At 39.1% G+C, this 26781-nt stretch overlaps 2 protein-coding genes across 8 annotated transcripts in view; one reads left to right on the forward strand and one right to left on the reverse strand.

Moving 5' to 3' along the window:
- On the forward strand, positions 1-11580 carry ESD (esterase D). Of its 2 annotated transcripts, none has more exons than XM_027896966.1 (9): positions 1-19; positions 1522-1597; positions 2329-2417; positions 4180-4278; positions 6926-7050; positions 8062-8181; positions 8342-8440; positions 10163-10330; positions 11355-11580. In XM_027896966.1, exons 2-9 carry the CDS (start codon positions 1530-1532, stop codon positions 11433-11435), a joined length of 849 nt encoding a protein of 282 aa, XP_027752767.1. In that variant the 5' UTR covers positions 1-19; positions 1522-1529; the 3' UTR covers positions 11436-11580. The 2 variants fall into 2 exon arrangements, with proteins under 2 accessions (XP_027752767.1, XP_027752766.1); XM_027896965.1 differs by lacking the exon at positions 1-19 and adding an exon at positions 476-588.
- Positions 11581-13402: 1822 nt separating this feature from the next.
- LRCH1 (leucine rich repeats and calponin homology domain containing 1) overlaps positions 13403-26781 on the reverse strand; it is a 111010-nt gene continuing 97631 nt past the window's right edge. For 3 of the 6 annotated variants that reach the window (XR_003572693.1, XR_003572694.1, XR_003572695.1), the window contains 2 exons: positions 25323-25580; positions 15923-16033 (listed from right to left, as the gene is read on the reverse strand). Coding sequence is in view for 3 of the 6 variants with exons in the window: in XM_027896962.1 (XP_027752763.1) it covers positions 25374-25580 (207 nt within the window). In the remaining 3 variants the exon portion in view is untranslated. Of the gene's footprint in view, positions 16034-25321; positions 25581-26781 lie in introns of those variants that run through there. The other 3 variants (XM_027896963.1, XM_027896964.1, XM_027896962.1) reach the window with 2 other exon arrangements.

Consider the following 26781-nt stretch of genomic DNA (forward strand, 5'->3'; position numbering starts at 1 on the left):
GCCCCGCAGGCCCGCCGCGGTAAGGGAGGGGGTGAAGGGACCGCGGGCCGGGCTTTGCGGTGTGGGGAGCGCGGGGCGGCCGGGCCGGGGCAGTGCTGCGGGGAGAGCGGGCGGCGGCGGCGGCGGCAGGGCCCGGCCGGCGGGAGGCCGCGGGGGAGGGATCGCTGTCTCCCAGGGCGGGAGGGTGGAAATGGAGGCGCAGGAGAGCGCCGTGGGGCAGAGGGCAGGACTGGCTGTGTGGAAACGGAAAGGGGCGTCCCGAGCCGGGGCCGGGGCCTTGATACTGCTTCAGCCCCTGTGGCTCGGTGCTGCGGTGGGATGGATGGGTGCCTGGCGCTGCTGGGTGGGCGCCCCTCGGCTCCGGCCCCGCCAGGGTGGTAGGAGACAACGAGCAGCCCCTGAGGGCGCTCCGTGGTGCGTGTCTTTTCTTGGCCGGTGCCCCATAGAAGCGCACAGCTCTCAGGGATGAAATGTTTTCGTTTTGACATTCGTTACCTGGTGTGATATTGCCTGGTTTGTCCTCGGGATTTCCTTGTGCGCTGACCCTGGCAACCAGTGGCGGGACCCGAGGGAACAGCCTCAAGCTGTGTCAGGGGAGGTTTAGGTTGGATATTGGAAAATGGTTCTTCACCCGGAGGGTGTTTGGGCACTGGAACAGGCTCCCCAGGGCAGTGGTCACAGCACAAAACGTTCAGGAAGCATTTGAACAATGCTCTCAGTACATGGTATGATTCTTAGGGCTGTGCTGCTAAGAGTTGGACTCAGTGATCCTACTGGGCCCTTTCCAACTCAGTATATTCTGTGACCCTTTTGGTCTGTCCGTCTTTCAGCTGCATGGTTGGCCTTACTGCCTGTGCAAGCTGACAGTGTCCGCTTGTTTGTCAGCCTTCCCGAATTTCCTTAGTATATTTAATACCTTTGCACTACCAGCTATTCTAAAACTCCCAGGACTCTTTCTTTGCTTGTATTTTTCATACTGCTTGCCATGGAAATAAGCCACAGACTGTTGGAACATGGTAGTTCATTTTCATCAAAGATGAGAACAGTCCTCAGTATTGTGGTAATTAGTGGTTGGATACTGCCACACACAGTGACTGAAAAGTGGGACAGGTTTATCTCCTGTACAGTCATTGTGGAGATAGCAGCCTGGCCCCATGTCACAGGCAGCTGCTAGTTAACCACAGCACGTGAGGTTGCTTGTTGGGTAGCGGCGTTGGTAGACAAAGACCAAGCCCACAGTTACTGCAGAGGTAAAGGTGATTGAAGATATGGGTCCATAGCAAATCAGAAAGGCTTTGCCCATCCTGCTTGCAAGACTTCAGTCTCCCCTGTCCCTTTTCTGTGGGGAAATAAAAGGTTAGTGAAAAATCAGAAAGTGTTTTCAGGAGATTCTGAAAAACTGTAACACTAAACAAAGATATTTCAAGTGGTACTCAACTCTTCTTTTCTCAAAACTTACTGTAACTCCAGGAATGTTTTATTTTCAAATTTAACTTACTTCTCTTTTTTTTTTTTTTGCAGTTAAAATCATGGCTCTGAAACAGGTTTCCAGCAACAAATGCTTTGAGGGTTTCCAGAAGGTGTTTGAACACGACAGGTAAACACCACTAAAGTAGCCCAAACGTTGAGCATGGAGCTATACATATACTGTCATTACTGTTAGTGTTTTCATTGTGCAGGAAAATAGCATGTTCTCCCTAATATTCATATTTCTGTAAGAAATAATGTCTTCTGCTGCTTTGGCTGTGTTCTTGTATTTCTGTGTTAATGTTTAACATAATCTAGTGTACTTAGTGCTGCAGATCTGAGATGGGAAGCCAGTCTTTTTACCTTTGAAAATGAAGCTCCATCACTTTGAGTGGCACAAAGAATTTTTAGTGGCACAGAGAATTCTTGTGTGTGCAAAGTTCCTTTCACTCTACTAGATATTTCACTTCTGTGCACTCAGAAAAAGAGCAGACAGATACAGTAGATAGTTCTTCAGTAAAAATTACTTTGCAATTTAATACCTAAAGCTCAAGTGAAATATTGCTGGGGTTCAGAATTTAGTTTTCAAACTGTTCCCAGTTAGCAGCACTGTGAAAATGTGGCTTATTTGTAAGCCTCTGTTTTAAGGATATTGAGAACAAGGTAGGAAAGTCAGCTGTTGCCAGTTCAAGTCTAAGGCTGAGTTTAAATATGGCTTTTCACTTCATTTACCTTAGCTGTTACAATTCACTGACAAAATCCTTTTTGGAATGAAATGCATTGAGTTAACTTTCTTTTTTTAATGATAGCGATCTTGTTAATCAAGTAGTGGTGATAACGAGGAGTCTTTTATTAATACAGTGCAGAGCTAAAATGCAAAATGAAATTTGGAATCTACTTGCCTCCAAAAGCCGAAACTGGAAAGTGTCCTGTGCTGTATTGGCTCTCGGGTAAGTAACATGAATTTAAAAACATAATCACGTTCAAGCTGCTGAGCTACAGTGACTGAAAACCTAATGGGGAGGTACAAAAGTGGCAGCTCTTGGATTCTACAAAAGATCATCTTCTGGAAGAAGCACTTACTTTGAGTGTACTGTGGTATGTTAGGATGCAGCCAGCCTTGGGGGTACCCTACCAGATTGTGTTCTAAAATGCTCAGCGTTCAAAATGTTCTACCACTGTGTTCTAAAATGTTCATACATTTTTTTTCCAAAACATATACATTTAAAGGTTCTCCTGAAAGGCCTTCCCATTGGGGCATCTCCTGCTTCCTTTTTTTATGACAGACTGCTTCAGCTAACAGAGTAGGGATGTGAAATATAGCCCATGGATGCCAGCACATTTGTCCTGTGGACTCCACCTTATTCTGAGTGCTATTTTGCAGGGAGCAGCTGGTGAACTTGAAAAGAGAGATGCTGATAGCTGCCTTAGTGCAAACCCATCTGGAGTAAGGTAAACCTGTAGGATCAGAAAGGCCCAGGGACTGAACAAAGTTGTGCAACAGCAATAAAGTGGTCTCATCCACAGCATCGTTTCTTCATCTGTCCAGCTCCTGCAGCTTCCTGCAGCTGCTGCCTTGCTGGATGTAAGGCAAGCTGGGATGAGACTGCGTGTACAGACATGGGCTCCCAGTTACCTTGGCTTTGTTCCTCCATCCTATTTCTGCCATCTCCCACAGAATTGGGTCTTGCACCAAAACCCCATAAATAATGTTAAGGCAGTATTTATTGCATAAAAAATGTTAAGGCTTTCAAAATGGTCAGATTTATGTTGGTGCTGGCTCTTGGATAAATTAATTAAATTGGGGTTTTTTTCCTGTTATTCAAGATGAAAAGCAGAAACTCTGTTCTTTAGTTTTAGGAGTTGCTTTATTGAGACTTCTGTTCAGAAAGTAGGAGACTTGACTGTTAGTGTGAAGAATACGCTCTTTGTGTGTATTTCACAAAATAGCTAGTAGGTCTGATTAGGAGAATGACAGCAGACTGTTAAAAATGTTTATCCTTAGTGTTAGAAACATCAAAATTAGCTGAAGAGCTCTGAGCCATGCAGCACATTTATTTTTTGAATGTAAACCATGCTGTCTTGGCTAGTATATCTATCAAATTAGGTTATTTGCAACTTGTCCCCAGAGAAAACAAGAATCATTAAGCCCTCTCAAATTGCACAATGAAGAAAAATTAAAATATTGGTGTGGAGTATTACTTATTTGTAACTGGACTTCATTTGGGCCTGCTGAAGTACAGAAGGCATGGATTGCTGTGGGTTTTGGAGCAAAGTGCTTACAGCCCTGAAGTATGTGAACTTTGTCAGACCACATGTGTAATTCTGTGATGCAAACAGCTGAGATGGCAGTAGACAGAAAAATATAGTTCAGGGTTAGGTGTCAGAACTAAAGGATGTCAACCTTAGCAACAGTGTCAGTGGCTAATGGATTTGAATTCATGGTACTTGAGGGCACTATAAGCTATATGAGGAGGGACTCAAGGGGATACAGAGTACACATTGACCTGTTTTTGTTCACATGTTAGTGTTACTAGACATGACATGCTACTGTGTCTCTTTCTGTGGATTGTTAAGTATTGTTGAACCCAGTGGAAAGACTTCCCCATGTTTATGGAATCCCTTGTTTTTCAAAACCTTTTCAGTCAAGAAGGGTTTTGAAACCGGTGTGCTGTGAGTGATGGGTAACCAATGATATTTTTATTTCTCTAGGGTTAACTTGCACAGAACAGAATTTTATAACAAAAGCTGGTTTTCAACAAGCTGCAGCTGAACACGGTCTTATTGTGGTTGCGCCAGACACAAGCCCACGTAAGTTCTAGCAAGAGGTGTAAGAGTCATTACACTGATTGGCACTGTCTCTATCCTTGGATAATGGAGTGCTGCAGTTTGCTGCAAAGTGTGTTGCCCACCTGAGTCAGAATATGACCTCAGCTTCTGTATCTTGAATTGTTTGCGAGATCCTATTGTGTATGTTCTTAATAGTGTGGTAGTGAGAGTTCAACATCTGAAACTCTCTTGCTGTTGTGGCACTAAAACTAGAACAAAGGGGCCATTGAGTTCAGCACGAATGAGGAGAGAAAGAAAAGTGAAACAAGAATCATGTGTTATTAGAGTTCTTGCTGACACTTTGTGACTTACTGAGACTTTAAAACACCTGAAGAACTGTATTGTGACACAAAGCTGCAATGCTTGCTCTTTATTGTATTCTGTCTTCTAAAGCCAATTAAACACATGTCTGTAGAGGATTCCAGTACTTGGAAAAGCAAACCAGAAACCCTCCCCCACCCCTGCCACTACAATAGACTACAGATGAATGGAGTTTTTACATGTTGTGCTGTTATCTGTACAAGTCTGAGTATGGGAAACCTGAAAATCGTGGATCAGCACTTACTGGAAATACAGTCATTTGGGGATTCAGTGTTTTTATGTTTCGTATTTGCTGGATTCTGCTAAACTCTCATGAGTGCTGTATACAAAGGTGGCATTCTTCCACTATTTCCCAAGCTTTAGTGGGTCAGATCTGAACAGAGGCAATACTGAAGTGATATTCTTTCCATAAAATATTTTTCACATTGAGGTTTTGAAGTTGTGTCAGGTCAAAGAACATAAATAAAAGTTTCTAGTGAAGAAGAGGGATAGAAGAGAAAAACTTGCATGTGAATGAACTTTACACTTCATTTGCTGCAAGCTAGAGATGGGCAACTAACCTTTGCCTTATTGACATTGAGTGATTATACTGGAACTTTGTTTTGATGTTGTCTGTACAAGTTGTCTCTATCAATGTGTAACTGCATTTCCATATTCATTGCTGTGTCCATTTTCTTTTAAACCCCTCTTGGCAGCTTCTCTCGTGCCTTTACGTCTAATAACTGATAACGATTGCTCTGCTATTTGGATGAATTTCAGTATGTGTTTCATGTTATACTCTTAAATTTTAGCTCAGAGACTCCAAATGTTCTTAAGTCTCTTTGAGCTGTCTGGAGAAACAAGTGAAGAGCAATTAAAATGTAATCATGAATTAAAAGATTTGGGCACATGCAGTGAAAATGCCACATATGCTTTTTAACCGTGTAGTTACGACTGCATGAGAATTACATTCCAGGAGCTAGGAAGTGTACCTGGTAGGTAAAAAGACTGCATGAAATCATTAAATACCTGTCATTACAGACCCTCTGTCAGGCCATGGTAGACTTGACTTTTCATTCTTTTGAGGGGTTTGCTTTTCCAGACAGGTGTGCTGAGCAGTATTATGCAGACTTCTTTTCAAATTTCTGGTCTTTCAAGGCTTCATGAAAGTTTCTTTTAGCATAATGAGCATTGCCTTCATTGCCTGGCAGGACTTGCTGAGTTTTTGTCTATCTCCGAGGTACTGAAGATAGACTTTCTGTATCCAACACGTTGTGTAAGCACCCCGAGTCCCTGGGACTGTTGGACTGTTAAGTTATGAAATCACTCAGCATTCAAGGGCATGTCACTCTGGAGCAGAGTCAACTTTGAATCCTTGTACAAATCTGATTTCACACTGTGACAGGGTGGCAGGTATCTTTACACAAAGTATGAGGCACTGTCAAATTACACTTGGGTTTGCAGTGTAATCTGACAGTGGTAATTTTGGATTGCAGAAACTCGGAACATTTTGGAGAAAGACAGGCCATTATTTCCTACCACATATACCTTGAAATATTACATTCTGTTCTGCAAACCAGGCTGGTAAATCACAGACTAATCAAAGGGAGGACTGGATGGGATGTATTACTCTCGAGGACACATCTGGAAATTTAGTTTGAAAGCGTAGGCTTGGAAAAGAGGTAACAACTCTGCAGTTATTCAAAGAAGAAGCTTATTTCATGGAGAGTTATAGGTGGAAGCAATGAGATGAATTGCAGAAAAGGTAGAGGTATAGACTTTAAGAAACTTACAGGAACAGTAAGTGTTATTATTCACTAGAATCTTTGAAATGGAGGTTAGCAGACATTATTTGAAGCACATAAACTGGCCTGGACACATCATTTGGTGATATGTGTTCTGGGGGAATGGAAATTTTCGGTTTCTCACGTAGTTTCTCGTACTTGATAGGATTAGGCCTAGTGACTGAAATAAGCTGATGGCACCAATTAACAAATAACAACTTTTGATTAAGTCCCTGGGTAAATTGGACAAAGCTTTACAGAAGTAATTTAAGAGAGATCTGTATGTTATATTTATTTATAAAGAGATAATAAAACTATTTAGAAGTTTAATATATCTGCAGGTATTATGTAAGTGACATTTTGAAAGTGTTGTTGAAATAACAGTTGAAAACACTGTACTAATGAATGAAAATCTGAATTGTCTTATATTTGGAGGGGTAGAGATATGATGATTGGGAAACTTGAGTTCCAGGTCTCTGATTTGTATGGCAGGTTCTCCAATTCTGAAGTAAAGACACTAATTGTAGAAAGAATTTTCATGCCAGGTGGCTGCAATATTGAAGGAGAAGATGAAAGCTGGGATTTTGGCACCGGTGCTGGTTTTTATGTGGATGCCACTGAAGATCCTTGGAAAACAAACTACAGGATGTATTCCTACATAAAAGATGAGGTAACTTTGCTCCTGTTTATGCTGGGTAAGATAAAGGGGTACGGTTCAGTCATACTCTTTGTTCCTAGCACCAAAGCCTGCTTAAGGTGATCTTAATAGCCTGTGAGTGGTTTGTAATTTTCTTGCTTTTCTGTTATAAAAAGAATGTATTATTTCTTTTTGAATCCTTGATTGTTTCAGTGATTGGATTTATCCATTTGTTGGGCCTTGCCCCACCAAACAGATATTGTCATAGAACTGAGGAGAGAGAGAGAACCACAGCGCAGAGACGATAACATCTGGCAGGGCTTGAGCAGGAACTCCTTGAGTCTGCTTTCCTGCTGGAGATGCCACAGGGTTGGCCTGTGCTTCTAATCTTAATTTGTTACCTGTGCATTCTCTGCTCCTGTAAAATCTCTGCTCTGCTGCTTGTGAAACAACCTCTGCATTTCACTGCACCAGTACTACAGCTCTATTGCCTGTTTACACTGGTTTTGCTGTCTTTAGGGGGATGTGGAGGTGGTTCTTTAACTGAGTGTAAAAGGGGATCCTTGAGATATAGATTAGAAAGGTGAGTGTCCAGTTTACCCCTATGTGTTTTGTGTGGTCTGCATTAAATCCAAAGTTAATGGGAATATGGGGAAAAAAATAGTATCCCAAGAAAAATTTACCATTCTGATTTTACTTACAAGAGCACATGCATATTTATGTCTCTATCAAGAAATTTCTCCTAGGAAATTCCCACATCTTGTGTTACAAGTTTATGATAGATTTCTATAGAGATAGTTTGAGTTATTTATTATTGGTTGAATTGTTTCCTTTTGATTTTACAGTCCTGCTCAGGTTGCTTTCAGGCCATGATCACTAATGTCAGACTGGAACACAGAGGTGCCTTTGGTTTCAGTGGCTTCGTGGCATTCAAATGTGTTAGTTAGTTGGTTAGTTTAGTTAATTAGTTGTGTGATTTTTTTTTTTTTCTTAAACACACTCAAGTTGCTTTAACATTTTTATTACACTGTTGTTTCTTTACAGCTGCCTAAACTAATAAATGCCAATTTTCCAACTGACCCTGAACGGATGTCTATTTTTGGCCATTCCATGGGAGGTCACGGAGCTCTTATTCTTGCTTTGAAGAATCCTGGAAAGTACAAAGTAAGATACAGTATAGCTTATATAAGGTATACGAATGCTTATATAGATTTCTGAAGATCTGACAGAAGACACTATAATTCTGAGTTCTGTTACATCATTAAATGTAGCATTAAATGTTACATCATTAAATGTAATTTTTTCATGCTTTCTTTCTGTGCAGTCTGTATCAGCATTTGCTCCTATCTGCAACCCAATTCAGTGTCAGTGGGGGAAGAAAGCCCTTGGTGGATATCTGGGACCAGATACAAGCAAATGGGAGGTATGTGTTGCAACCGCAGTTCTTTAATAACACCTGAACGAGTGATCTGTAAATATATCACAGCAGGAGTCTGGAATGAAACTCTGGGGTTCCCTTGAGCTGGTGCTGTTGTTTTGCTACACCCCTAAGCGTGGAAAAGCATTGTATATTTCTGGTGTGATTTGCTGTTGCCTGATGGTGCTTATAAAAATGTAATGAGATAGAGATCTCTCATCAAATTGACTACATTCCTCTCTGGTTTACGAAGACTTAAAAATCTGTGCTAGGAAGAATTGTGAGTGTTGATTTATGATCAGTTGATTTTTGTAGCAGCCTGAAAAGAGCCTGCTGCAAACTGTTCCGAGGCTGATGAGCCTCATGGCGTCTGCAAGTAGAAGCCTGTGGGAGGCAGCTGTAAAAGGAGCCTACTGGATACTTGGAAATTCATATCCTGTAGAATAGACAAAGTTAGGTTTTAGCTACCGGGCCTTAATTTTGAGATATAAGTAGTCATATATGAATGGCTGAGATACAAAACTGTTTGTCTGCATGCTGCTGCATTATTTGGGCAGCTGTTCAGTGTTCCTAATCTCAGCTTAAACATTGCACTGTATTTCTAGAACTAAGTTGAAGGGATCATTGTGACCAGGTACTCAGATTTCCTTGTAAATAAGCACAAGCTGCAGTTAAATCCCTTGGAAATTTGATTAAAGTACCTGCTAGGAAGACATCCAGGCCTGATTAAAACACTACAGAAAAGGAGAGTGCTAGCTGCTTTTATAATTGCTATTAGAGTAGTTTGTATACTTAGAAATCACCAGTTAAACTTGATTAGACTTAATGTAATGTATTTGCTGTGAAACAAAACAGAACAAACCCCAAAACAAAACAGAACAAACCCCAAAACAAAACAAAACAAACCCCAAAACAAAACCTGTTTTCTGTCCCCTTAACTTGCTTGGAGTTCTTCTGTAAACCCAGTCCTCTGGATCAATAGTCATCAGAAACAAACTTGGACCTGCCTTTGGCACAGATATACAACCTGTGATCTCTGTATTTTGGCTTAAGATTGCCATGTAAATATGTGCAAGATCATTTTGTACCATGGCCACAATGCTTGGCTGAGCCCAAGCTGCCATTTCCACTGTAGTGTCTTTTTTGGATGTGATAGCATCCTGGAAGGATGGCTCTGATGCCTTGGTGCAGGACTTAGGCTTTTGTTGTTTGTTGGTGACCAGTCTTCTCCACAGCCTTAAGCACTTGCTGCCTTTTTAAAGGAATTTTTTATTTTGAGCATGTACAAAGCACAGGACCTCACAGGAAACGTTCCCCATGCACAATTACATTTTGATACATGTATGTTAAGAGTCTTTAATTCATGATGTGTAGTGCCAAAGTAGTTACATCAAGATACCAAGTTTCTTTAGCAGGATCCAGGGTCTGAACAGAGGTGTGAATCAGTACTGATTACACTGCTGTTCTCTGATTCTCCTGGGCTGGATTCTGTTCGGTCAAACTGCCAACTTGGAAATTAAGTAGATCATACAATTTGCCCGTTTTAAAACATGTATTAATTTTCAATTGCTTGGAATTTCCCTAGTTTTTTGCTCTTCCGGAGTGTAGCTTGGTGTCCTGGTCAGTGCTGCCCAGTACCCTCTCCATGCCGTTCTTTTCTTGCAGTCAGCAAAGTGGACCCAGTCACACATATGTTAACTGGATGTTGCTCCTCTTTTATTTTTGCAGGCGTATGATGCTACACAGCTTGTGAAGGCCTACTCAGGCCCTCGCCTCGACATCTTGATTGATCAGGGCAAAGATGACCAGTTCCTATCTGCGGGCCAGTTACTGCCTGATAACTTCATCGCCGCCTGCACAGAGCGGAAGATCCCAGTTGTCTTCAGACTGCAGCAGGCAAGTTGCTTCTGCAGCCCTTGAACATTGGGTTCTTGCTTTGTGATTTTTGGGATTTATGCAGCAGGCAGTGAAGAGAGTGTCTTTTTAATGGGACATGCTCTCACTCTTGTCCCTGGCCAAGTGAGGAAGAGGGTGGGAAGTGACACTTTCTGTTGTACTGGCCATCAAGGGATGCAGTATCCACCGGATTCAGCTGCTCTTCACCACTAGGTGCCGTCGCAATTCCAGTTTGGACAGGCTGATTGATCCCTTGCTGGTGACTCGAGCTGCCAGTGCTTGGCTGAAGACACAGCATTAATCATTTTTATTAAGTATAACAGTCACTGTACAAGCAAAGTGACAGATGGCCTTTTGCTGGATCCCTTCTCTGTGCTGTGGGTATTGTGCTCAGCATAAAGCTTCATGATGATTTAGTTTGCATGTGTCTGTGTAAATCAGGAAAGGAGTGGAACTGCTTAAAATCTTAAAATCACTTGAGGACCTAGGTGGAAGGATTGCTTTTTCCTATAGTGCAGTGACCCAGAACAACACTGTCCTGAGAGCAATGGAGTCTTTGTAAGCCACTGACAACTTCTAGCCATACCCAGTGAGGTGCCCAGGTCTGGAGAGTGAGGGATTGTCCTCTCTTATTTATCATAAGCCTTGCACCTACAGTTAGGGGACTAGTTCAGAGGTTGACATCATGTTAGCAGTGTGGATGGAGTGGTAATTCAGACCCGGGCTGTGTTTTCCTTATGCCCTGTGTTTTTCCAGTAAGATAGTGCCAGACACTTGCTGTTACCCCTCTCTAGCTTAATGGCCCAGATTTGGGCAGGTTTGTTTTTTGTTTGTTAAGCTTCCTAGTGTTCATATATACCTAACCTGTTGGATATTCTTTATCATTTTTAGATATAAGCCAGGTATTTCTTAAAATGCATCAAACCAGGAGAGTCATTACCTTTCCTATAAGAGAGCTTAGCATGATTTCCTTGTTACAAACCTTATGTTGTTTGCTGATTTCTTTGTTGTTGTTCTTTTCCAGGGTTACGATCACAGCTATTTTTTCATTGCTACATTTATTAATGATCACATCAAACACCACGCAAAATACCTCAGTGCCTGAACCACTTGGCTGTGAGTGTTGCCTGTCCAACATGAATCAAGGGATAGAGGTGAACTAAACAAAAATCATTTGCTGAAGTAATGTTTGTAAAACAGAACTCTTCTGATTGTACTGCTAAGAAAAATAAAAGTCCCACTTAATTTGATGTGTGTGCTTTAGAGTAAGTATTTGGAATGTTCCTTCATGCTTGGAAAACTCTCTGAACACCATGAAGGTGCATGCTGCGTTCTGGGTGAAAATGTAGTTCAGCAAATGAGTCAGTTTCAGGCTGTGAGTGTGGGTATGTAGCTGGGACCTCAAGACAGTTTCTGGTGCAGCTGTGAATAGTAACAGGGTGTCCCTTCAGCTAATTAATTACTGGGTTTCACCTCATCCCTTAATGGTAAAGGAAGTGATCAGTGGCACAATTAATCAAGCTACTTAATTAATCTGAAGTGATAGGTGTATTTTTCCTTGGCCTGTCTGAATACATTCCAAGGACAAAGTCTGGGGGAGAATACGGACAGAAGCTTTCTGTGCACAGTGGTTTACTGTCCTGTGCTCTATTAACATCTGGAGTATTATGGATGATACTTAAAAGACCTCTTAAAAGACACATGAAAGAAGCAGCCTTTAGAAAAAGAGGGTTATTTTATCCATTCCTTTGATTATTGCAGAGTGGGAAAGGCTTATGCTGTGTTTCTTAGATCATCTAGACAGGAATTGCTTTTTTCAGATCTATTTAGTGGTTCCCTCTTGGTCCCACTAAATTTAATACCTCATTGTTGAAAGTTGAGTGTGGTTATTGTACAAAAGATGGCAGAATTTAGGCCTGACAGTTGTAGATCTAAAATAGTTCCCAGTGGTATAATTCTGCCAGCTACCTCAGACAAGAACACAGATTGTTCCAGTGAGCTGTTTATGATGTCCACGTAATCACTTGTAACCTCTGCTTTCTCACTGTTCAGTAGGACCTGAATCATCGCTCAAACCTTGACTCACTCTTGCCAGAGAAATAGTAGGATAGATGTAGGATCAGTTGCCTTTTTTAAGCAGTGCTGAATGTTCTTCTGTGTCTCTGGCCCCTGCTAGATTCTGGACTACAGGGAGTCTGATGCTGGGAACTTACATTTCTGTGCTGGTGACAGGCTTAAATTATGTATTTTATCAGTGTTGCATCTACTTACTTGTGAGGTGAGCTCTTAAGGCTGGGAATATGCAACTGTATGCATTGCAAGAATTCTCCAAAAGGAGATTATTGCAGAGTCTCCCCTTCCCAAATCCACTACCAAATGTGGAAAAAATACAGCCATGAAGTGACCTGGTTAAGGGAAAGATACTTCGTTAGAGAAATGAGAATGTAGCACAGTCTGTACTTGGGAGACTTCAGAAACCTGCATGGGAGAGAGAAGGCTGGCTGTGTGTCCTACCTACAAGCAGCAGTACCTACTACTTGTTTCCGCAGACAGGGGAAGCACAAAGCAGCTCAGCACAGCCCTGGTGCACGGCATCATCCCCAGGTCTGAAGCTGTTACTGCACTATTGCTCGGATTCAGCAGAATAATGGAATTGCCACATTTTGTTTGCTAAAGCAGAAGTCTGCAGAACAATCTCTGCATTTCAGGAGGAGGGGAAGGAGGAGAAAAAACGGCCCTGTGCAGAGAAGTGGGAGCAGTAAAATGAACGATTCTTATACATGAGCAGGAACAAACAGAAGGAGTCATCTCCCTGAGCCCACCCAGCTCTAGAAGCAGAGGGCAGATAATTCACTGTCTCTAAAGGACTGGCAGGAGACCTTAACAACAGGAGCAGCAAAGGTACAGGAACCACATATGCAGTTACCCAACAGTTACCAGCTCGATCCTCTTCCTAGTTTAGCTGCAAAATTCATTTATTTTCCATCCCAAACCCTTCATTCCCAGTGTTAAGCTCTCCAAATACCATCTCTCACAAGAAACCATCAATCACAGGGGATAGTCATTAAAGGCTTTCTGCAAATAATAGAGTTTAATTGTAACTACAGTAAAGATTTTCTATATACATTATGTTCACTGCGTAGGATATTATAGATTTGCCATGCGTGTTTTATTGCACATATAAATATTGTACAAAGGTTCATGAAGGATCTCTTTTTAGCCATACAGGTTAAGACTGCATAAAAAAAGCTGTATTACAAAATATTTAGAGCTATTTATTTACAGCCAACTTCAAGCAAATACTGAAAGACACTATCAGAAGGAAAAACCAAAATTTTAATTATGAAAAAACAAGATTTGTCAAAATAATAATTACAAAGCTTCATGTTGACATATATACATTGTAAAAAAATACTCAGGAAACCTGCATTTTATCGCTCAAGATGCAGAAATCAATATTCCTATTTTTATACTCAATCCTTGAATGCTTTTAAAATTTGATAAACTCTGACTTGAAAACTTAATTTTCTTTACATTGCTCTTGCTTTTGACAAAACAGATTTGTGCAGCTCTGTAAAATATTAAAATACATTTTCATTTAGTGTTAAAGTGCACAGTACATTTTAAAGGAAACAATAAGCTAGCTGCCAATCAAAATTACAATTTAAGTCAATGTTCCCTCTATAAAATTAATGCTTTTGCTTTGGTTGAAGTAACTGGATATTCCATGCATACTGGATGTCTCGTCTGCGAGCCCACTTTCCTCCTTGGCATGTTGCTGTCACTACACACCAGCACGGCAGCAATTTGTGGTATCAAAGCGCGTGGTCTGCACTCAAATACCGTGTGAGCCATTAAAAAAATCTGCCATTGGAACAGTGGTGGCCTTGAATGCAGTGTTTGTGAACGGGCGTGAAACTGCCTGCATAGGTGGTAGTGACAAGTGTGTATCACTCTTCCCAAAAGTTTTTACGTGATAGTTCTCTCCACATGCTCTTGCTTAAATGTTTAATCCTCCCACCACATTGCCTCTTTTTTTGCCACTCTGCATTTCCAACTGCCTGCCTGTGTGCCCCCTGCCTGCTCGCCTTTCACCACGTGCAGCTTCCCCATCCTGCTTGCCCAGGTCCCATCACTGGCCTCTCGTATGAATGAAAAATGGATGTTCCAGATAGTGTGAGAATCGCTGTGCTGGACCTTTTTGATCTAAAATGCGTGATGTCTTAATAATAAATTATGCTTTTAAAAATCTCTTCCAAAATCATGAAGTGGTAAAAAGGAGAAGAACCTTCCTTATTTCCTATTGCTGACATGGGATTAGAGGTCTGATCCTGCAAACATGGACTACAGAACATTGTGCTTAATTCTGCGGAGACTCTTAAGGAGAAGCACTATTACCCAGCAGCGGGTTAGATCGGGAAGATCCCATCTTTGAGACTGCCTTTGGCAATTTTAGTCATTTTATCTCCTCTTGAAGGAATCACTGAAGAAAACAAATTAATTTTTTGGCTACCTGGTAAATCTTGCTAATGGTCTTGTGCTATTTTTTTTTTGTATTCGTTCTGTAGTGCTGTAGTCCTTAAAAGAAATCAAGTTACAGTGCAAAATTATATTTCAAGACACATGATCCTAATGCACATCATTCAGTTTGTTGTGGCAAAAGTTAAATGTCTTGTGCATAGTAAAATAAGCAATCAAAAATATTTGTTCACATTTATTGTTCAAGTTTACATAATTCCTTTTTTTGTTTTTAAACATCTATATACAAATAAAATGGATGTGCTCTCAGTTTCAGCCGATTTAGCGGAGTGAGGGGAGAAGTGCTAACTGGAATGTAGGAAACTCAATGGAATGCAGACAATTTTTTACCAATGTTCCACAGATCAAGAAATAAAGAATTCCATTCCAGCTAGCTCTTCTTTTAGTAAAAGCACCTATTTTGTTCGCTTTTTTTTATCTTGCATGTTAGAAAATACAATTTACGAAGATCTAGAGCTACTGCACACCAAGTAGAATAAAAAATAACTAAGTATTTATATTAAAATAAAGTGTTTAACCACAAAAAAAGCAGTAATAAAATACAGTTTCCTAATTTACATTCTGCATCCAAAGGATGAATAACAACTCACTAATAAATAATATTTATATAAATATTTTATGTCTGGATATTTTTAAAAGGCCTGACGCAACTGCAGAAAAACCTAACGTGGTAGCAGTCTGATTTACTCTCCCTTCTCCCTCCCCCCAAATGATTACAGTGATTCTTAGTTTAATAATACCAAGGTATCTTGCTGCAAGACAGCTGTGTGCTCCACACATTTTTAAGTGGCACAGAGGTGGTTGTTTTAGTAAGTACTGTACAAAGTGAGCTATAAAAGCAGTGAAGTGCCAACTTCCTCTAGAAAGTGTTTCTGTTTAGTTTCTGCTCTGTAGTTTGACACATACGTACAGTCTGAAACAGAGTTTTAAACTGAAAAGTGTAAGAATACTCTTGGAGTACTGGGGTTTTTTTTCAATGCAGTTTGAACAGACGGGCAGTTTTTTGATTCTTTCATGGCACAGTGGAGCTGGTAACAGCAGAGAGTAGTTTCATGTGAATAAAGCTTGTTTCACTGTGGTTACATCTAGCAATGCTTGAACTGTTATGCTCACTTTTACCAAGCCCTTTTCTTCTAGGATGTGATGTGGTAGGCAGAGCTTTTCCTAGAAAAAAAAAAACAAACAACAAAGGAGTAAAGATTAGGATACTCAATACACACTGCAAAACCTTGCTTTACATGATCACATTTGGAACACAAAGCCCAGCAAGCAGGAACTGTTTTCTATTTTTAATTAAAGAGAACTTCCTGTGATTTTTACAGAAAGTCTCTGATTTTGCTTTCATTACACCTATGAGTTAGTGAGAGATCTGCTAATATTCTGGGCCTCAGAAACCAACCTGTTCTGCGGTCATTACAGCATGTAAACACATTAACTAAGGTGAGGGTCAGCAAGCACACATCCAACTTTTGCCTACAAAGCAAGATAACACAGCATTTGCCTTGTTACTACATGAGTCTAAGTCTGGGGACAGAAGGCGGGTTTTGACAAAAAGCATTCTACCACTGGGCTCTAGAGAGGTAGGGCTTGGTCCCAGGATATGCACCTCGAAAGCTGTGCACTAGCATTTACAGAAAAGTGTGTGCAAAGCTGTGCATTCAGTGGGCGAAGAGTTTCATTCCAAGTATTATCTCCGTATTTGAAATATCCAGGAATCAACTTTATTCACCATAAGGACACATCAGTCATGACCAAGATGAAACGTACTGGCTGCCCACAGAAGCTGTTATAACAGACAATAGTCAAGCAGTAAATACTGTATCTCCTACAGGGAACAAGACACTCACCAGTGAATAATTAGAGAAAGCCCTGCTTAGAGAGGCAGCCTTGTGTCATGACTGGCCTTCTCTTTAAAAAGTTGTTTTTCTTAATGTAACTGGGTATTCTTGTTAATGAAATCAATGAAATTATGAAATCAGGCAGCAGGTTTATAATAAATAAATGGAAAAGCTAGACTGCATCACATAAACCATAATCACAACCGTTACACTCGTTGCCACAACATAAAAGCCAAAAGCATAAGTGGGATGACAAAAATATACAGATAAGATAAAAACCCAAACAACGCTATTAAACACAAACACATGGAAACAGTGTCTGCTCAACTGTATGTCACGTTGCTTTAAGCCTGAAAAGGCACCATCTATATGATCTAACCTTCTGCTCCTTTCCTGCACATCCATACGTGACCATCGGCAGCCTTGGGACACTGATTTTTTTTGGAAAGAGACAGTTTTGATATTCTCACTACTGAATATCTTAGCTGTTCAATCAACTTTTAGCTTTTAAAATTACTGCATTTCAGATCCTATTTTAATTAATTGCCTGTCTTCTACTGAATATTCTTCTTGCTTCTGTATGTTAACAAAGGTTCCCTTATTTTATCTTTATACAATTTATGTAGTTCTCCCACACTTTCTTATACTGATTATTTCTTCAATTTAAACATCACTAATCTCTGCAACTTCTCATTACACATTTTTTCAGCTCTAGTCCCTCCCCTGACTCCTACGGACCCTTAAAACTAAATATAATACTCAAAATTATTGAACTGGGACACAAAAGTACAATTTATACATAGTCTGTAGTACTGTGTTATGCAGCTATGATTGTTTTTGTCTGCTTCCACTGCAGTCCAGTCCTTGTTCAGGGAAAGTTTTCCCAGTGGGCCACAGCTCCATCAAGAAAGTACCAGAATTAAACAGCTGTTGCACTGCTTCTGATATTTATGACTTTCTTGTGTTAATGAGTATTTCCTTTATCCATAACCAACATTTAGCTTACTTAAATTTTTGGTGAAGTTCTTCATACCCCACTCCAGCCTCAATGGGAGAAATAAATCCGCAAAACTTACCTATTAACTATGCAACCTAAAAATGAGAGCCAAACTTGATTCAAAATCATGGCATCTGATACTGGTAACTGTAATTTATCTATATTTTATTTACATTTTATATTTACTACTTGTTTTAATATTTTGTGTTTGAGAGATTTTTTTTAATGACCCAAGAAACAACTTCAAACAGATAATCTTCAAGGAACTTGGCTGAGTAGGTCTGCAGGAGATGGAAAACACATTCCCATAGGGAAGATGCTCTAACATTCTGGTGATCTGCTAATGCTGTGTTTCCACTTCCATTGAGTTTGTGGATTCAGATTCACGTTGACCAAACAGTTGAGGCAAAATGCCTCCTGCTGTTGTCTGCCATCCTGCCCCTCTCTGCTGCAGCTCCTTGCCCCGTCGGCACAAGGAACTACCCCCATCTTGCAGCCATTCCAGGTCATCACTCGCATTTCCATTCCAAACCTGCCCTAAATTGCTCATTAAGTTAAGAACTGAGATCTGAAGTTCATTCTTGTTTGTTCTTCTGACTGAAATATTGACCTGCAAGCTGTCAGAGATGGTTCTGCCCAACTTTTATTCCTCTGTGAAAAAAGTACCTTTCCCAGAGAAATATATAAACATATTTTAAAGAACCTACAAGTGCAGGTAGAGATAACAATATGAAATAAAAGGAGGGGAAAAAAATGCTCCAAATACTTCTACTTCAAATGTGTTATTTCTACTAGACATTTTGCCAATCTAATGCCTTGAGACAGTTCATATAAAAATCTACAATGCTCTGATTTGGATAATTAAAAAAAAAAAATCCTGCTTGAGAATGCAAATCACACACCTGAAGTGTTATTCTTTCCACTCTCTTCTACTTCTTTTCATTGTCCTTGCACAGTAGGGTCTTGTTCCACAGACTGGTGGATTTTTAGTATAAAACCTCCATGCAATGAGATTTTTCTCTTTTAAAGACAATACATTATCTCATTCTTTTAAATACAGTATAGTAATTTAGTTTATATAAAGCAATGTCTCTCCCACTGCTTTATTTACAAGATACACACTCCCATCAAGAAAGCTGGTCAAGGAGCTCTATAAAAAAATAGGACAGTACAACTGTGTTTTAGGACTGAGAAGTTTCCCAGCATGTAGCATCTTATACTATACATCATTCTTCATCAGTGCTTTAAGCATATAATTGACAGCCTTCTCTTATGAAGCAGGTGGAACTTGTTTTATAACTCTGCAGATAAACACGTGGCTATGATGAACTTTCCAAACGGGACAATGAGACAGACACCATCTCCTAAAAACGACAGACTTCATCTTAACGTGTCACAAATCAATTCTTTTATCTAAGCCCTAACTACTATCTTCAAAACTTTGTAAATGGCTTTCATCAGCCCTGCCTCACACACTTTTCAAATCAGAGTTTATGGATCATGTATTTACTTCTCAGAATAAGAAAAATCAAATCCTGCCAAGAGCAGAATCCAGAGCACACCAATAATAACTCAGCATAACAGCAGTTACTTGGGGCCAAGATCCCAGGTGTCTCTGCACTCAGGTTCAGCCCCTGTCCCTGCAGCACAGTCCATTTTCCACGCTCTGCCTCACTCCCTAACCCACCAAAACTGCTTTATGGAAACCAGTGACAGCAGGGCTGTGAAACTGCAAGCCATAAAGATTTCAAAACTTTTCTTAAATCCTGGTATTTTGAGGCAATATGCCTGACCAAGCAAGAGGAGAACTTACCCATGACTCTGCGGAAATTCAGCCTCACCCACTTCTCTCAACCTTTGATAAGATTTTTGTCCCTTTTACAATAGATTCAAATCCATAACACTTCAATATAGAAGTATGTCTCGTCTCTCTAAAAACACCCTCTTGAAACCATCACTGAACAAACCTCAGAAAAACAGACAGAAGAACTGGCTACTAATTCTCAAGACCAGCCTAAAAGCCTTTTATAACAATTGCAGTGGGAAGGGCTGCCACTACACTCATAGCAGCATCTCCCGTCTCTACCTACTATAAAAATGAAGTTCTAATATATTTTTTTTTCTCCCTAAGAACACAAAAGAACTTATATACTTGTTGCAAGCAAACCACTTTCTACAGACACATAGCCCTTTTGAATGGATATAGATGTTTTCAAACTCAGCATGAAGCAAAAGAACAAACCCCTCCTGATGGCAAAAATATTAAAAAGCGCACAAAAAGGAGGCAGTAGCCAGGAGGTTGAATCACAAAGCAACACAGAGAGACAATACAACAGGTGTATCCACTAACATACACGTGTGCATGTGCTTGCCACAGCAAGTTTCTAATCCTGGAACAAAATGTCTGAATTAGACAGCGCAGAAGAAAGCCAGGAATACACAAGGACACTAATCCCACAAGGATACGTGACACACTCCACAGACACATCTATTTTCGTTGACACCACATGACTTCAAAGTCAAGACAACTGCTAGAATTAGTTTATGGTAGGGTAAGCAGCTTGGCAATTCAGATAGAGTAAGTACTTATCAAAAAAGACATTGCTGCCATAATATCAGATGGGCAAGCAGTAAAGTGACCACATCATAGTAACAGCAGGGCCCAACTGTATTTGTCAGTAAAAATAAAGAGAAATGGCATTCTACAATTTGGCAACGTTTTTCTTCCCTGTTATTTGTAGAATATGTGATTTCAGACCTACAGGGGAAAAATAAAATATTCATTAAAAAATGTAATACTGGAATATGCAATTTCTCCAAGCAGAAATTAAAAAAAACTAAGTTCATGTAATGCACAACATTTCATGTTTGGAGCCAGCTACTCTGAAATGGGAGGTCACTAAAAGAAACATCAGGACATTACATTTAACCAAACTTATGTCCGATATACAAAACTTTTGACATTTTGTTAGATCGAGGTCAATTTTTTTTCTAGAGAGTTGAAAAAGCTATAGCAAATATTTACTTTTTCATATAAGAAAATCTGAAATTGTCTCTTTCTTTATATTTTTCAACAATTATTGTTGATGTCTGTGTATGTCCAAATGCTCTGAAGGTACCATTTGAAGTACAAAAGAAAAGAGCAGAAAATTAAAAAAGCAGTAATTCAGACCATAGGCATATTTTGTTTTTTTTCTTTTAATTTCCAATGGAAAGATTAGTATATTTTCTAAAGTGTACATTTATGGCCAGATTTAACAAAGGAAAAAAAAAAAAACCAACAAATCCTTAGACCTTCAACACTATGGCTGCAATTTTGTATTTGGAGGCATAGTCAGTTAGATGTCCGGATATGTGCATTTTCTGATGACTCAATAAATTGCAAATATTTACAGAACTGTAAGTGTAGATGGTGGGCATCAGAGTCTTTATAAATTCTAGCCTTCAACCATAAAATTTTAAAAGTAGACCCTATATTTTACAAAAATGTCTCATAGTTTTATTCTAACATGTTTAGAAAACAATGCCCTGAAACAGCAAGGAACAAAAATCTTAATAAAGACAGACACACATGAAACATAACAAGAAAATGAATACTTAAGGGGAAATACCAATTATACCATATCTTTATACATTTAATTCTGAGAGACAGAGGGATGAAATGAGTGCTTTGTATCATCAAAGTAGAATGGTTCATTACCTTGAAGTATTTTTCTACCACTCTTTCTGCGTAAAGCAGCTTATGTGCTAGAAATGGTAAAGGTTCATAAACCCAGTACTATTTTTATCTCAGCCTTCACACAGGACCCTTTATTTGGTTTGGTTGTTCTTGTTTGGTTGGTTCGTTGTTGTTGGGTTTTTTTTGTTGGTTTGGGTTTTTTTTGTACCAGGAGTAAAATTTTTTTTAAAAAAACTGATATAGCAATACTTTGAAAACTTATAAATGTATATTGAGTAGAAAACTGTACTGCATATTTGCTCAGATCTAATTCAATCCCCATTCACATTAAGCATAACTTTCAGGAAACTTATTAGGAACATAATGGGATCTATATACAGCTATCAGCTGTAAAAATACAAGCAAGAGGCATTTGAAGGACTATTTCACTGCATTACAGCACACTTGAAAATATTTCTCTTTTTTTCTAGCTCAAGGAAAAAGAAGGCCAAATCCTCACATCAAAATACCACTTTCAATCCAGTGCAAACACATTTTACCTGCAAGTATATCCACTACAAGTTGTATTTATTACTTTATTGCAGTATGGATGAGATGACCTCCACAGGATAAAAGAGCAATCAATATGGTGGATACAGTACAGATTGGAAACCAATTTATTAAGAAATCATGGCTTGAAAATCTCTGATGATCATTGCAAGGGAAAAAAACTGAATGGGAAAAGAAACAGAGCAGCAAATATAATGAATGTTATTAATGAATATGGGGGTGAACTAGAGTGCACAGGTTTTTTTAAACCCCAGGTGATCAACTTATGTGACTGGCTGTGAGAAGTAAATACCAGTTGTGTATGACTGAATGTCACCACATTGGGATCTCTCAAAGGTGAAGAACCATCAAACAGTCAAACTGTTTTTTTCCCAAGTACTGAAGCCACAGGAACAGCAGCACAGAAACAGGACTGAATTTAACAAAGAACTCATTAGAGTAGATTAATGAGCTACATCTATGTTTCAGTTTTCACTTCCCCACTTAGTGGAAGAATTACTGCCTTCAGGGATGAGCACACAGATTTTCATGTTTTCATTACATTTGAAATATATTGAGAAATTTTACTATACTCATATTTAGAAAATGTAAGGACATATTTCACTATTTCTTTCTGTGTAAGATTTATATATATTTGGAAGTGTAACCAATAACAACTTAAAAAAAATACAAAACTGGATAAGGTACGCGTATGGTAGCATGAGCTTGCCATGAAGTAAGTATACGCGTTGTTTGTTTGTCACAGTCTCGTTCAAGACGGCTTCACCATCTCTAATTACAAGAAAATGCCTGTAATATTATACTTTAGTTACTGTATATTGTCATAGCTGAGAACCCACAGAAAATGTACTCTAAGTAACTAAACAACAGCTCTGTTTGCATGGTAAGCATATGCAAAGTTAAAACTTTGGACAAGTGTTGCAATTATGTCTCACCAGGACTGGGATAGATTCATCTGATCTACACTGGCATGACAATAGTTCAGTTTCTAACCCAGTGTCTACTCTGATAAAACATTCAAAAAGAATGAAGACATGAACTTCCATTTCTGCACACTGAAAACGCAAAACACACTGATCTACTCTTTCTCTTACCTGCCACACCAAAGTTGCTGGTTACGGTGGATAATCAGACGTGATATTAGACAATGAGACAGATGTGTACTACAGGATGGTAGCAAAAACTTTCTCCACATGGCTTTCTAACTTCAAAAAATGTACTCGTGCATGCAGTTCAGCACTACATAAGAAGGGCACAACACGTGGCATCAACAGGAGACCTGTTTGCCGCTTATGGGAGCAGTAGTGAAATCTCAGCCCTAAAGAAGACATCACTTTTGCCTCAATCACCTACACTGGATTATAGAGAAATACAGAATTAAACAGATTCTGAACTGATTCAAGCATTATGTCACTTTCTCAGTTTCAGTAGAAAAGTAACATTGTTAAAACAAGAAAATCAATTTCAAGACAAAGATCTGCTGAAAGTGGAAGCTTAAAGGTCAAGCTCTGACTCTGAGTAAACAAGTGTCTGGTATTGGTATCACTGAAACCAGGCACACAGTTAAAAGACAGGTCTGTGCAGGATGAGGGCACAAGTCTATAGCTGCACACCCAAATAACTAGTACCAATTCTAAAGTATCAAGAGTTTAGAAGGGCTCACTGAACTTGTCTGGTCCCAGATGACAGACACCCTTTACAAAACAGTTGTTATACATATGCAGTGGAAGCTGCTAGACACTAAATCCTTTGAAATATTTATCCATTGCCTGAAATTAATTTTTTAATCCTAAAATACTTATCTAATGATACATTTCAAACTATGTATGTACATGTATATATATACATATGTGTGTGGATATACATGTGAGCCACAGAAACTAGGGATAGAACTGCGCTTAGAATTTTTTTTACAAAATTTTACAAGTATCTATGGAATAGGGATATTTATAGTGCAGCATTAAATCAGAGCCACATGGCCAGAATAATCAGTAATATGTAAGTTCCTATGCTAGTTATCCACTAAAAGTTTGTAGGTAATTTTATTATACACTAGACAGTGAGAAGTGAATGCATGTATTGCCAAGACATGAAACTGAGGTCCTTTAGTTAGATAGCCTGAGACTATGATACAAATTTAGTCAGCAGCATCTAGGCCAACACTGCAATGTCATTATAGGGTTAAACAGCATCTAGGCCAATACTGCAATGTCATTACAGGTTTATATTTTTCAATCAATTTTCATTTGTATATTTCATGTCAATAAGGAGCAAAACAACAACCAAAAAAATTGTCTTATTTGAAGTTTCACAGTAGATGAACAGAACATAGAACTAGAAGGGAAATGGAGGTCATCAGTCTGGCAGTCCAACCATAGGCAGAATTCAAACATACCAAAACACCTCCTGGCTAATGTATGTCTAACCTTTTCTTTAAAACCTCCCAGGATAGAAAAGCTGGAGTCTGTCCAGATGATCTGTTTTCTGAGCTACACTGTCTTTGCTATAAACATAAACAAACAAACAGTGCCTGAATTTTCACAGGTGATGAAACAGAGAAGATAGTGACGTGACTTGCTTGACGCCACACATAAGAATGGCAGATACAGGAATCTAACAGCTTATCCTCAGTCTGTCTTACTGTGTCACGCTGTAATGTATGATCTTCGTTCTGAAACATTCTCAAGTCCCTGCATTCTATGGCTTGCTCATACCCAATGCTAACTTACAGTCATCTTTGGGGTGTAACGTAGCAAGTGTGTGAAAGCAGTACAACACTGCTTTGTGCGGCAGAAGAAAAAGATTATTCTACGGAATCTGGAGGAAATCAAAATATAAGTAGGAAAACGTAACTACTCCAGCATGGAATTTAATCAGAACAGGAGAGATGAACAACAATCTTTAAAGTTACAGTACTCTTGTTAATATAAAGAATTAAAAAAACCCAGTAATCTGAAAGATAGTTCTCTAAGTGCTTCTAATAAAACATATGCAGAGATAAAGGGCACCAATACAGAAAATACTATTATCTGTTGAAGTGCCACCTCAGTTGCTTCCATACCTGCAGCATTCTTGGATTTTCACAAAAAGAAAGAGGCTTAGTTCTGTTTAGCTTGTGATACACATCTAGCCTACAACCAAAAGTGGAGTAAGAGTAGCTTCAGTGCTTTAACACATTTAGTGTGTAGTCTAGGCAACATGAAAGAAAAACTAAAAATATAGAGGTACATAAGTTCTTAAACTAGAGCTGGAGGGGACAGAAGACATGGGACTTGCCTTCAAGATGCTACTCCTTCTCTCTCCTATTTCAAGAGATTAATAAAGATATTACAAGGAAGGGAAGCAAGGGAAAGGGAGAAGTTTGTAAGGCAAAGGAAGGAAATTAAGTACCTGTAATTTGTCAGAGACAAAGCAGAAAGTTTTTGTGCACATGCGAACAGGTTATGCTGTTAGCAAATTCCAGTGATAAGTTATATACATCAAGACTATAAAAAGTATATGGAAAAGACAAAAGCCTATTAGATCCCAGGAGCGAAAAGTAGAAGTTGATTGTGGGGGTTTCTCCCCGAGGGCGAGCAGAGTGTCAACAGTCTTTCGAATGTGACGAATATCCGACTGCAGGATGTCATACGGAGAGCAGAGGTCAGCCTATCCCGAAGGGCAGCCATTAGAACAGAAAAAGAGTGCAAAAAATTAAAAATACAAAAATAGAAAGATTTTGATAAATAAACTATCACAATATTCTAGCATAAACACATAGGAATAGCTTCTTCTGAGTACTGCCTTACTCACTAGACATCTCATCTTTCTTTTATTTCCTCTAAATACTGAAGCTATCATATAACATCAGAATGTTAAGCTAGAAGAGTTCAGGCCTTCAAATCCTTCCAAAATTATTCCCAAATTCACAAGGGTGAGGAGTTGCGTGTGATCCACTCATTCCACTGAGATCTGCACACCTTTGGCCATCTGGGCCTCATTGAAATGCTTAAATGGAACCAGCTGTAAAATCCAACTTACGTAATAGCAAACAGTGGGTTAGAAAGCTGTTAAAAGCACAAGCAGCAGCAATATGAAGCATCAAGAAAAAGTACTTACAGAAATCATTAGAAGTGTGCAAAATTCTCTAATGTAATAATTTAAAACTTAGAATTCAGATATCAACTTAAATGATACCCTGGGATAGAAACTGAAAAAGTCAATGTAGCACTAACTATACTTAACTTTTATAGTTTCTAGACTGCAGAATTGGACGTTAAATTCCTTAGGTAGCATTTTTTAATTATTAGCAGGTTAGATTCCCATATCTTCTTTGGAAAGTATCAATGACTTGATGTGGCAATTCATTCTAAACTAGCTATACAAAATGAAGTGTACTATGTAATAATAATATCAATATGCTCACACTGTATTTAACAATAAAATCAAAGCAAGCAACACTAGTACTTTCAAAACACAATCTAAGATACACCATTTTACATTGCAAATAAGACCTTACTAAGGTAATGAATACTTACTGAACAAAATTACATGTAATAAGAGTTCCCCTGTTTGAGAGGAATGATATGTTTCTGCAGTAGCTTTTCATTCTCACTTCCTCAATGAACTCACAGTACACCGAATAAACCAAGACATGGAAGTTCAATGTCTGTTTTCTGTTAGCATAAAGTTTCAAGGTCCAGTTTGAAATAAAATTAACTTTAAAATATTCGAAAGGACCTTCTACCCTGAAATGTGACTAGTAAACCTGGAAGTCAGAACTGTCATTCATACACAAAGAAAGGAGTAACACTGTTTTGTTTTTTTTTTGCTTATCATGACTGGTGCTAGCTTAACCAGGAGTCAAAAG

This window comes from Empidonax traillii, unplaced genomic scaffold (assembly GCF_003031625.1).
Source record: "Empidonax traillii isolate 1590-97213 ecotype Southwest subspecies unplaced genomic scaffold, ASM303162v1 scaffold521:size443152, whole genome shotgun sequence".
NCBI classification, from domain to species: domain Eukaryota; kingdom Metazoa; phylum Chordata; class Aves; order Passeriformes; family Tyrannidae; genus Empidonax; species Empidonax traillii.

What these genes read in the sequence shown, in the direction of transcription:
- ESD (XM_027896966.1), top strand. Translation starts at nt 1,530, where the DNA reads ATGGCTCTGAAACAGGTTTCCAGCAACAAATGCTTTGAGGGTTTCCAG. An exon ending in CAGATACAAGCAAATGGGAG is followed by an intron (nt 8,441 to 10,162) that starts GTATGTGTTGCA and finishes TTATTTTTGCAG; the next exon opens with GCGTATGATGCTACACAGCT. An exon ending in TTGTCTTCAGACTGCAGCAG is followed by an intron (nt 10,331 to 11,354) that starts GCAAGTTGCTTC and finishes GTTCTTTTCCAG; the next exon opens with GGTTACGATCACAGCTATTT.